Source organism: Pinus tabuliformis, chromosome 2_1 (assembly GCF_031772625.1).
Source record: "Pinus tabuliformis cultivar Carrire ecotype Pingquan chromosome 2_1, CPIR1, whole genome shotgun sequence".
Taxonomy (NCBI): Eukaryota; Viridiplantae; Streptophyta; class Pinopsida; order Pinales; family Pinaceae; genus Pinus; species Pinus tabuliformis.
The window spans coordinates 925,543,047-925,556,459 of NC_142299.1; the positions used below are offsets into that span (position 1 = coordinate 925,543,047).

The 13,413-nt window shown below is 35.8% G+C and overlaps 1 protein-coding gene across 2 annotated transcripts in view; it reads right to left on the reverse strand.

The window, feature by feature from the left end:
- Positions 1–11,752, reverse strand: part of LOC149203683 (uncharacterized) — a 28,295-nt gene extending 16,543 nt beyond the window's left edge. The window contains exons 1-4 of one of the 2 annotated variants that reach the window (XM_089400232.1): positions 11,421–11,752; positions 10,882–11,030; positions 10,552–10,600; positions 10,111–10,250 (exon numbers count right to left, since the gene is read on the reverse strand). In XM_089400232.1, coding sequence (XP_089256358.1) covers positions 10,111–10,250; positions 10,552–10,600; positions 10,882–11,030; positions 11,421–11,469 — 387 coding nt within the window. In that variant the 5' untranslated portion in view covers positions 11,470–11,752. Of the gene's footprint in view, positions 1–10,110; positions 10,254–10,551; positions 10,601–10,881; positions 11,031–11,420 lie in introns of both variants that reach the window. The other variant, XM_089400231.1, reaches the window with a different exon arrangement.
- Positions 11,753–13,413: the final 1,661 nt, after the last annotated feature.

The following is a 13,413-nucleotide window of genomic DNA, read 5'->3' on the forward strand; positions in this document are numbered from 1 at the left end:
AAGACCATGTACACAAGTTTGGAAGCTTGTGAAGAAGATGATACCTCTAATCAGCAAACATATCTCTAAAATCCCAGGCAATGGTAAAACTGTCTTGATATGGGAGGATAGAATTATGGGGAAGGAGCCACTATCCCTCCACTCGGGCCATGAAGACATTCAAAAATGGATGAATGATAGAGGCCTGAAAACTCTACATTCAATCTCCAGATGGGAAAATCAAAATTGGCAAGAATGGCACATTACAAGAATTCCCCCAAATCTGAAAGGTCAATGGGATAGCCTTCGGCAGCACCTCAAAGGAGCAACACCAACAAGCATTGAGGAAGAAGACACTTTTGCATGGGATCCAAGTGGAGGATGCTACACAGTTAAGACAGGCTACACAGCCCTTCAAGAACAGCAAAATCAACAAGAGTGGACACCATGGAAGTTAATATGGAAGATTGAAAGCCTCCCTAAAATCAAAATCTTCATATGGACCCTGTTAAAAGGGAAAATTCTCACTACTGAAAACCTCAAAAAAAAAAAGTTTCTATGGTCCATCTAGGTGTTCGATGTGCCTGAAGGAAGAAGAGACTATTCAGCATCTCTTTCTGGACTGCACAGTAACAAAAGAGTGCTGGAAACAACTATCAAGCCCCTTGGAAATCAACCTAAATTTCTCCAAAACCTTTTTGGATTTCTTCCGAGAATGGAAAAAGACATACCCCTACTCGACAAAGAAAAAGGCAACAATAAATAGGTTCTGGGAATGTCTCCCAGCAGTTCTTTGTTGGGCAAATTTGGCTCTCAAGGAACAAGAGCATCTTCAAAGATCAGGCACCAAAAATAGGGAGAATATTATCAAAAACATGGGGTCTTACATCTGAATTCCTAAATATGAAAGGCACTATAGCAATTGACAACAATCTCCTACAGCCCAGAACTGGAAGATCCGACTAAATGAAGAAGAATTTACAACCTGGAAAGAAAACCAAAAAATATATTTGCTTGTTCTTTGATGGGGCATCTAAAAATAACCCGAGGAAAGCAGGTGCTGGAGGTATTATAATTGACCCCTGGGGGAAAACGATGGTCTTCTATGAATGGGGACTGGGGGAAACTACAAACAACAAAGCAGAAGCCTACAGTTTGCTATTGGGCTCACAAATACTTAAAAAAAGAGCCATCAAAGACCCAATAATATTGGGAGACTCAACGATCATTATTGAAGCAATGGCAAGCAATAAAAATCCCACAAATGCAACCATGAATAGGATATTTAAACGAATAAGGAACAACCTGGACAATGCAGGCAAAGTCACATTTAAGCATATATTAAGAGAGCATAACAAAACAGCAGACCATTATGCTAATAAGGCAATAAACAGAAGGGAAGGAGATATCAGAGAAAATGAGGAGTTCTATCACAATTCAATCCCTTAGTTCTATCAAATCAGTTATCATGATAAAAAACACACTCCTCAAAAAAAGCCAGAAGATCAACAAAAAGATTATTCAAAGGACAACAGCAAATCAATTCAGAGATATTCCAGCAACTCACTCCACAAGGAAATCACGTGAACCACACCAAAAAATCCTAAGAGTATCCAATTTTGATATCAATCCGAAGACTAAGGTGGATAAGCATCTCGTTCACTGGCACAGTGGCACGAATCGTTTTCTCCATGACAGTCATTGTTGTAGCCTCCCCTCTTTAAATCACAAGCATTCCCCTTCATCTCTCAATTGCAGCCTTGTCAAAGAGAAATTTGAAGCCATTGTTTTTCATCCCTCTCATCGACCTCAAGAAATCTTTGCCTCGCGCTCTCCCCATTTGATTAATACTTTAAGTCCCTCCCCCATTAATTCCCATCCATCAAGTCATCGCAAAGAGCCTTCCTCCATAAGCGTATACACTAGATATATTTCTCTGTGTGCAAAGGATCTTAAGAAGAGTTCATATGACAGTCATCTCCACTGCCCTCCCTTTTCAAAGCACGAGATTTCCCCTCCATCACTCAACTGTAATTACGCTAAGGAGATCATTGTAGCCTCTGTTTCTAGTTTGCCCCATCGACTCCCCGGATCCTCAGTACATAAAAATCTGAGCTCCTCTCCCATCAATCCTCTGCCAGTCATCCATATCGACCACTCTGTCTCTCTGTGTGATAAGGATATTAAGAAAGAGCTCTCTTTCAATCTCGAAGTCTTCAGGGCAGCTCAATTCAAAGCCAATAGAGCTTCTAAGCCCATCAGTAAGGAAGTTTTACAGCGCTCTTCAACAGCACAAAGGGAGGGGAAAAATAAATCAAACTGTAGAAAGTAGAGGAAGAGTCATCATTTCAAGGGAAGCGAAAAAAGACTAAGGAACAGCACACACAAGAAATACAAGAAGCATTCCAAAACCACAGAGAAACAAACTATAAAGATGGAATTTAATCCGATGGAGAAAGCTGCTAGGAATGACAGTTGTGTCCCCTGCAAAGCCAACAAATTCATGATAAGCATGCTCAAAGAAACGATACAAGATCTCAGATCAGAGATGAATATGGAGATTAGATACCAAAAGATGAACTTTGAAAACCAAAAAGCGGAAATCATTGCATTAAAAAACAAGTGTGTGCATCTGGAAGAGGTTGTGGCTTTCATCAAAAACTCCACTCTGAGTCAGGAAGGAAAAAACTTAGTTTGTCAAGGCAAAAAGCATAGATCCTATCAAGAGCACTCAGTAAAACACAATTAAGCAATTTCAAGCACTACAATAGATATCAAGTAATATGTTTTGTAAATTTGTCTTGTTAGCAGGCCAATATGTAAGGCAATATGCCAGAATAGTCTTAGGTACTAAAAGAATCTTGGGATTCAAGCACTCGAGTATCAGGGACTGCGCTCCCATTTTCCTTCTAAAGCTTGACTCCAAGCTCTCTCGAATGTAATAGGAGCACGCTCCTCTTTTTTTCTTTTTGGAAATACAAACTAAAACGATCTTGTCAAAAAAAAAAAAGTCCTTCAAAGATCGAAACATGTATATTCCTCATATGGAATATAAATATATTTCTTAGAAAGAGAAAAATAATACACATAAGAAACATAGTTCATAACCCACTAATCACTTAATTCAAAACTTAATACAAACTCTGGGTTTCTTGCAAATTCTACATTATATTGTGATGATGTTGCTTAGCAACCATTAAATCTTATCTAAATCTATTCATGTTGATAAGGGGTTGAATCTACACTTTGCATCTCAATGCCTATTTTAATGTGAATGATAGGATTTCTTCCACATACTTAAGAACACATAAGCAATCTGGAAATTACATGGCAGTTATATTGTGGTTTGATGTCACATTGATAACATTTCAATACTACATGGTTGCTTAATGGTTTACATGCATATGAGCTATATTTCTGGTAATTGAAGACTTGTTGTGATGATATTAAGCAATTTGGCCCTTGCTTGGTCATCAAGGACTTTCATAACATAATCATTTCTAGCATTCTAATACAAGTTCATGGTTAACGTTGATCCACATTTCAATTAGAAAACTTGTGTTACATTTGTTAATCATACAAATACTTTGCCTGCTTTATTTCACTCCTAACTTAAAGCAATACAAGTTCATGGTTAATGTTGATCCACATTTCAATTAGAAAACTTGTGTTACATTTGTTAATCCTACAAATACTTTGCATGTTTTATTTCACTCCTAACTTAAAGCAATTTGATTGTTTGATTAACCACATTCATAATCAATTTAAGCTACAGATTACTCTCACATCTACAAGAATTAGCTGGACCGACCCTAGGGATACCCCACTAGACTAGGTTTTCCTTGGTCAGAAGTGTGAGGCAATACCACCTTGGTGACGGTGGGTGGCTTGCTTGGTAGTTGCCTCTAGGCTCTCCAATTGTGGTTTAGGTAATGTTGCAGGAACTCCCCCCCCCACAAGGATCAGGAGGCGACACTGCGTCCCGTACGAATCTGCCACCGATCCTCCAGTAGAACCATGGATCCGAAAATCAGATCTGCGGTTCCACCATGTTTTGGTGATTCTAGGAAAATTGGATCCGCAGGGGCCTGATCCACAATTCTAGTTGCCTGATCCGCGGATCTAGAAAGGATCAATTGCGGATCAGTGGAGGTTCAAGCATGTATCTGCCATGAATCGCGAGCAAATCCGAGAAAAGGTGGACAATTCACACGGTTCCACGGGGCTTTTTTTGTTTTTTTTTTTGGAAATTTCAAACTATTATGTGAGGAACTATGCTTTCCGAATACTCCCAAGGTACCCCTTGATGCTCCTTAGATGCTTCCTAGATGCTCCCTAATGGTAATGTTAAATTCTTAAAGTAAAAGTGGCATTCTCCTATATCTTTCATTTTCATCATTTTCCTTAAACTTTTAACATTACCATGAAATGACTCAAGATGTTTGAGAGTGGTTCCAACCTCATCACACTTCATATGGAGAAAATAGAATTTCATATCCCATTCAAAATTCAGCAAACTTAATAGTTTTCAAGATCAATGGGATTGTGGCATTTTATTGGATTATGTCATGTATGAGGACATGTGATAGGCATTTAATCAAAAGTACCGAGCCCTATATGTACCCAGTGTTGGTATTGTTGATTGTTGAAATCCTTTGTCATGGCCTTAGCAAAAATGTACCCTTCACTCATCAAAATCATTGATTAGGGATGTTAAGTTTTCTCTACCATGTTATAAGGCTTGGATTAGGCAATTTGATCAAAATTGGGCAATGTTGACTAATATTCCTAGAGAATCGAAGTAGAGGCAAAGGCGAGACAAGAGAAGAAAAATCTAGATTCTAGATGGTTGATGCATCTAGATGGTTGATGCTGGAATAATTAATCAATGATGTACAATGGATGCCATATCTATCTTGATTTATGTAAAAATATGCATGTCATGTCTTCTACAACTAATTTGGTATTTTGGATGTTTTTTTAATATAAATGCAAAAAAAATATAAATATGTATATATATATAGTAGATGCCAATGTTATCAGAATCGGACCGGAATCGGTGGAACCGACCAGTCCGGCCGTTTTTGGCCCAAAACCGGTCCGAACCGGACCTCCGAATTGGAATAGGCTGGTTTGGTACCCAACCAGCCATTTCTGTACTGAACCGGACGGTTTTGTAATGGAACCAGCCGGTTCGAGACCGGTTCCGTGTGGTTTGTACCTTCCAGGGTCAACATAAAAATTTGCCTTTTTTTAAATCTTTTCATTTGGTTATCCCACTTCTAATTCTCCCCCAGGCCAACCTAATATTCAAGCCTATGGTCCTCAGCCTAAAATTCAAGCCTATGGTCCTATTATTGCTATGTAATTCATGGTAATGTTAAATTCTTAAAATAAAAATGACATTCTCCTTAATTTTTCATTTCCATCTTTTTACTTAAATTTTTAACATTACCATGAAATGACTCAGGATGTTTGAGAGTGGTTCCAACCTCATTGGATTTTATATGGAGAAAGTAGAATTGTATATTTCACTCAAAATCCAGCAGACTTAATAATTTTTCAGGATTTCAAGATTGCGGGGATTACAATGTTCCCATTGGATTTTGTCATGTACGGGGTAAAGGAACTAGTATTTAGTAAAGAGCACCAATATCTTTATGTACTTTGATTTGGTTGTCGACCTCCTCTATCATGACTCTACTAAAAATGTACCCATCACTCAAGCAAAATCTTGATTTGACATGCTACGTTTTTTTCTATCTTATTTTAATGCTTAGAAGGTTATATTAAAGACAAAGATCCCAATATAGGCAATGGTTTTGATGATATGCAGGTATTTGTTGTAGCATGATTTTTTTGGATGTTAGAGGCCATCTAGAGCCTATTTGTTGATGTATTTTCGATTCAAGCATGGATTGCACTCGATGCTATTTTGGTTATGTGCACCCTTACATGCTATGTAAATGAGAACTTTTGCTTATTTGTGTATAAGTGGTTTGGATATGGATGCACATGTATATATATGTTTTTCTTCAAAATTTGAATATTTTATGTGTTTTTGGTCAATCGATTTTTTTCCGGTTTTTTCCTGGTTTCGGTCCAGTTCCGATCAGTTCTCGATCCAAAAGGTTTTTCAGTTCGATCACCTGTTCAGTTCTAATAACATTGGTAGACGCTTCCGAGACGCTTTGCTTCCTAGATTTTTGGGAAAGGACACTTCCACGGATCTGCTTCCAAAAAACGTCCCCGCTTCGTGCAACATTGGGTTTAGGAAATTGCCATATACTGAGAGTTTGGGTTGCAACACTTCCAAAATTTTGTGGGAATTGACATCTTGTCTTCCTACTTCTTACTTTCATTCTACACTTCACTACCACTCCCACCCAACAACTCTAATTGGTTAGTTTGATAGATGATAATTATATACCATATCGATAATGTAATAGATGTCCACTATCAAATTCCACTCTTCACACAAGATGTAACCATTTTCCAATATGAATAAAAAGGATGTTGTAGTGTTCTTGCCTCTACAGGTACCAGCGTAGATCCATCTTAACTCCAGATCTATGAAGCACTAAGAGGGATCAAATCTCTCAAGGTGCAAACATCTTTTTTGAGTGCAAAAATTGAGGAAAGATTTGCACCTCATGGGATTTGATCCCTCTCGATGTTTGATAGATCCGAAGTTAAGATGGATCTATGGTGGTTATATATATATATATATATATATATATATATATATATATATATAGTTCAGGGACTCCAGAGATTAGTGACTGTTGCATCCACAAAATATTTGTACTAGGCAGATCCACCTGAAGGGATCACTTCCTACCAGATCAACCACGGAGCATGACCCCAAGATTGTCGAGAGATTCGAACTTGTGACCTCTCAATAGCAAAGGTGCTTTAACAAAGGGACTCGACCAATTGAACTAACCCTCGGGGATATATATATATATATAATTTTAATTTTATGTAATTTGGCAGAGTCAAAATATTTAGATAACATAACATAACAATAATATTTTGATTAATCAATTTTTAATGAATAGCTCCTGTATATGGAACATAGCATGTATGGACAAATAAAGATATACACATTTTGAGAGAAAAAAAAAAAAACAAACAAACAAACAAACAAAAACAAAAACATTTTTCACTAATAATGAAAAATAAAAAATAAACAATTTTACTAATAACTAATATTATAAAGCATCGTCCATACCAAGCACAATATCAATAGATGTCCAAAATTTCATGGATGAATAGGTAACTCCTATATGAAATGAATCGAAAAAGATTCAAACAGAGAGTTGGAAGCATTCGCTTATAAAAGTAAACATCGAATACTAAATAGTAAAAAAATAATAAGTGGTTTCTCCCATTTCTTGGTCTACTTGACCTAAAGATCCTCCAAGTCCTCCAGTTGAAGCCAATCTAATGTAGGATCTAACTCTTTTATTAGGATTTTTAAACACTTAGGAATTAATTGAGATCAATTTGGTGTAATGTATCATCAAGCAAAAGTGTGTTTCATATATATATATATATATGCATTTGTAGTTATGTAGTCCAACAATCACAATATGCTCTAGAAATATAATGATCTGGCGGTTCATATTCTCCTCAATACTAACAACTATATTGATTTATGGCTTAACCCCTGATTGGTCTATGATATCCATTTAAAAAGCATGCAGAGTCATTTGCTAAATATTGATAATATTCTATACAATATTTTTCTTTTACATTAATATATTGCATCAAGTGGCTACGTTGGCTAGGGTCATGTATTATTTACCTCTTTAATGGTTTTAACCACATAAAACATTGGTTTAATCATCTTTGATCTAGTTGTGTGAGTGGTTGCTTAAGATGTTTGCCCTGTGTAGAACTACCCTGTCTTGTCGATCATGGTATCAGAACCCATATGAAGATCCCCTCTCATTGTTGACCAAGATCCTCAACCTGTGTCCCACATGCATCAATAGATTTATGGGTTTTGTTATTTTGTACATTTCTAGGCTACGCAAATTGTTCCATTGTGTTTGGAGCATTGCTTTCAACAGGAAACGTTTTTTGTTTCACCTAAAAAGGTCTTCATTTACCCAAGATATGGCCTTGTTTGTCAAATTTGAAGGTATAAAATTCTTCATTAATAAATTAATCATGGAACTTACTTGGACTCCTGTACTAGGGATAAAGGCCCAACTGAGAAAATACAATACTGATCACCAGTCTCACTGCACTATCTCAGACCCAGCGCACACTTACTGAGAAGTCTCTCTCAATTTTGTGTTGTTGTTGTGTCTTCCCCTCACTTTAGCCTTACCTTTATAACTTTACATTGAGCCAAAGCCCTAGTCCTAACCCAAACTCTAATCTCAAAGTGATGGACGGCCGCAATTAGATCTCACGTCACTTGAGATCGATGGCTAAGATTAAAACCTAATCACTAAAGTAAATAATTTACTTTACCTGAGTTTTTATTTTAGCTCAATAAGCCAACATATAATTATGTGTTTTTTCTAAGTTTTAACTTAGGCTAAGTTACATCAGCAATATGTGTTTTTTTTTCTAAGTTTTAACTTAGGCTAAGTTACATCAGCAAATAATCTAAGGTGATATGTGAGCGGTTTCTGCATGCCTAGACACAAGGCCTATGCAGAAGTACCTGTGCAGGCTACAAACTCAACACAAAAAAAAAGATCCGGCAGATTTTCTGCAGCAATTTTCTGTGTAATGGCAGATTTCTCGTCAGCTTATCATCATCATAAAGTTAGAATTATAACATACTCTTGCAAACAGACACAGGGATTGGAAGAAAATGTATTTAATGCAACCATAATTTACGGAAACCATTGTCTCAGATGTTTGAGTGAATTTAAATCTCTGGTTTCAATCAGTGTGGAAAAAGTCTGCAAAAAACCCCGATTTAATCCTAAAAATGCGATTTTTTAAACTAAACGATTTAATCCCCCGACTTTTTGGAGACTTTTTCAGAAAGGAAAAAATCGTGATTTAATCGTTATACTCCCGATTTAATCGCGAGTCGACCCAAAAAGTTTGCCTCCCTCCTAGGCCGCGGATAAAGAGGCTGCAAAGGTGAAAATGATATAATTTTCTCCTGTTTAATCTGAAGGTAGAGAGTGGAATCTTTCAAACATAACCCTAGAAATTTGGTGATAACGTTGTGTTGTGCAATTTGTTTTGTTGTTGAATCTTAATTTCAAGCATTATAGTTGGTTGGTGTTACTGAGAAAATTAATTGCTTGGTTGCTATATTCTGTTGAATGTTGAAACATATACGGCTATTATTGGTTTGCTCTTGCTGGATGTTATGTCTGCAAAACAATAGGGATCTATATGAGATGTGCAAAAAAATACAGAGAAGAGACATTAGCCAAAGGCTAAGCTGTTAGAAGGCTGCTATAAGAAACTGAGAAGACTATGAAAAAGAAGTGCATACCTACCTCGACGAGCATGATTGTGAGACATAAGAGAAAGAGGACAAGGAGTATCCAGACTAGCAAGCAAGGAAGTGTAAATAGCTGATGAACATTCCCAAGAATCAACACTGTTATGATCATATTTTTTGTGGATAATGTTGAAAAACATTGGTGATAAAATGCACTTAGAATGCAGACTGCAAGAGTGTAACATCCTTTTAGTGATTGAATTCACATGTAAAGAATGACATTGTAGTAAAACACTGAAAACACCTCTAAACTATGACTTCAACTCTAGATGTTAAAAAAAAATAAAAAAAAATGAATAATTTTGTGTTTTTTTAATTTTGTCGACTTTTTCAAAAAACTCCCGACTTTAACGAGTTTTTCAACTTTTGGACCCTTGCCGAATTAATCCCGAGTCCCGACTTCGACTTTTTCCACATTGGTTTCAATTATTTTATGGTTTAATTTATTCTTCTTTGGTTGGTTTATGCTTTCTTCTGATTTCCCTGCGTTTGCCTGGCATTAGTTATTCATCTTTCCCTCTTATATATACAAACACCGTGACCTCCAGTGCCACTATAACCAAGTTGCAAATATGAAAGCTTGTTTTTTCTCTCTTGGTATGACAAAAAAAAATTTCAGGATATTTTTAAAATAAATGGTTTACCTCTTCCTGAAAGCGCTGAAGCATGAGGCGGCGTTGCTCATGGTCCACACAAAGAGGATCAAGCTCTCCTTGGCCATATATAGGTGATGGCCATGTCTGCCCTTTGTCCCGCTTTTGTAAAGTTATGTGCATTACATCATCTTCTGTCCTCGTTATCACAACAAAGTTGCTTCTGAGAAATGGGTTATCATCTCATGGAAATGGATTGAATGAATAAATTGGCTGTTTCTTTTTTAACCAGGATGGTTAATTTTTATATTAGAAAGCTGATGCAGCTTCACTAAACAGCAGAAATAAGTGAGATGTTATCACTTTTAAGATTAGATTATTTAAGTAAGGATTTTCTAATATTTTCCTTTGGTAAAGACATCTTCTATTAACTACAAACCATTTCCATTGTAAAAACCCCCAAAGATGCCTATTTTTCCAGTAAATGCTCACCAAGAGTCCAAAATGATGAATCTACTTTCACCGGGCAGGTAAGATCATGCTGAAACATCAAATGAAATAAATCAATTAGAATGATTCTGACGCACTAAGAAAAGCTTTAGCTTTAAATATTTGAAAATGATGTACAAAATCTTTCAACGCATCCTGGTGTCTCTAGGAAAATTGGGTATTTCAACCTTAATAGACGATATGAAACACCTTCGCTTTACCAACTAACCAAGACCTCGTTGAATCCTTTGATTGTTTTGGTAATATCTAGCACTTGTACACACATACTATACACAACCCCACCCTCTTTCTGTGTCTATTTGTAATACTCACATTCAAGTATGGAGAACTTCCCTTAATTCCAACTTCTAAGTGCTTAGGCTGGATCTTGCAGTAAAATAGCTTGGTAGGTACATTTTGAGGAAGAGAAATGTATATATTGGCTTCCTCTAAAGTCTGATCCCACTCAAACACTTTCTGGCCTAGGCACATTAAACAGAAACACCCAGTTTTGCTCCATTAAAGATTGAATCAAAAACCAGGCACATCAAACAGAAACACCCAATTTTCCTCCATTAAAGATTGAATCAAAAACCATGAAACATAGACGAAGAAAAAAAACGCAAATAAGTAATCCAGGCTTCCAATTCTCGAGCCGAAACTCTTCAAACCAAAATGTTGAATCAACATAAGCATAAGCATACAAATGGGAGATAGAAATTTATGCTTGGATCACCAAGCTATACAATTTTCAAGTTCCAAACAAAACAAAAGTAAAAAAATTGGAACCAAAAAAATGTACACCAAACAAGCAAACGGATTAAATGGAAAATCTCCGAGGCAAGCCTGAACCGATAAAATTGTATGCTTACCATTGTGCATGAAACAATGACGCTTGGCTGGGGCCAGCTTTTCGGACATTGCAACGGATTTCGTTAAAAACGAAAAGCTACCAGAACGAACTTGCGACCAAATTTGCGTAAAATTGTGACAAATTCGTGACTCTGTGCACCGTTGAATCTCCTCGTGCGTGACTCTCTGCGCTCCTGGAGTCTCGTGTGCTTCTAGAAAAGGTCCCCTTATGGTGGATCCAAATTTCCAGAATCTCAAGGCCCTTTGATGGCCAATTTAAATATCATAAAAATTATACTGGAGCAAAGAGTATACTGTAGCGAAGAGTACTGAGGGTAGCTGAGTATGTCTCCAAAATTAGAAAATAGATTAAATTTAATATTACTAAGTATATATGTATGCATGGAGTGTTAAGTAATTAAAATAATTTTAATAATAAAAAAATAGTATATTTTACCTACATTATTATATGAGAATATGATAAAATAAAATGATATTTTAAGGTCTATTAAATTAAAAATAATCTATGAGACCATTAATTCTTTGTTTTTCGCTCTTTGCAATTCAATCATTTTCCGATTCAAATTGATGATGAGCTGATCCAACCTTCCAACAATCCCTTCGCTAAAAAGACAATGCCAAAAAATTGATGCTAACATATTCTCATAACTTTCTCTAATGTCGTTGCATGCATCACATTCCAAAATGAAATGCTTTTCCGATTCCACAGCCAGACGTGCAAAATTTACACACCCTTTTTTCCCAAGCTTCTTTAGGCCTTTTCCACCGTCTTGTTTCACACTGAAGTTAATGTGAGTTGGTCCTTAATTAAGCAATAAAAACCTTTGCCCTCCACAAAATGCTAGCTCCAATGAACTCTTTTTGTTGTAAATCACAGGTAGTGTTGAATTCCTCAATGTAATATTTCTTCTTTCTACCCAATTCTTTCCCCCATACCTTTTTACTAAACTTCTCCATAACAAAATCCTTTAGCTCCTTGCAATTCACGAGATAGCCACTGAGGTAGATAATCCATTTTTGCATCCATGTGTAGTTTTGTTTCATCCATGCTTTCTTTCTTTCACTGATGCCTTCATTGAAGATAACATTAGGCCATCTACCTACTCTAATTTGTTCAATTCTTTTTAGGTATCTTATGAGCCGCACCATGGCAATTGCTTCAATGGAAGTTGCTCCTGTTTCACTCAACATTATCTCATAAGGTACCGAACTTTTTATTTTGAACTTGCTCATGATCAAGCATTTTTCGATTTTCTCAATTTGTTTCCATGTTGAGACGAGAGTGCTGCTAGTCCACAATTCACACCCATATAGCATCATTGGACAAACTAGTAGTCCAAAAAGCACTTTAATCGTTTTCCAATCCCATAACTCTGCCTCTCTACATCTGTTTTGAAGAGCATATAATGTTTTCCACCCTCCTAAAATTGTCTTCTTTCTGCAGTCCTCCCAATTGAGTTTCTTGTTGAAATCAATGCCAAGGTACTTGCACTCCTTTACTTCTTCAAAAATGTTGTCTTCAAAGAAGAAAGTATGTTGGCTCTGCTTCCTTTTATTAGAAAAAATCATTAGTTTGGTCTTGCTAGTATTGACTTCCATCCCCACTGCTCATAATAGACCATATTAGAATATTATCATAATAGAATATATTTATACTATTAGTTATTATTATTATTATATCTAATTTTAAAGTTCTGATTAAGTTAGATACCAAATTAGTGTATGAATATTACACTATTTTAAAATTAAAAAATAAAAATAAAACAATGAAACAATAAAATATGTATTAATTATAAAATTTATATTTTACATTATTATAAAAGAATAAGAATATATTTACACTATTAGTTATTAGTTTTATTTTATTTTAACAAATTCATATAAATATTTATTAATTATAAAATATATATTTCACATTATCATAATAGAATCTATTTATACTATTAGTTATTATTTTTTATTATTATATAATTTTAAGGTCATGGTCAAGCA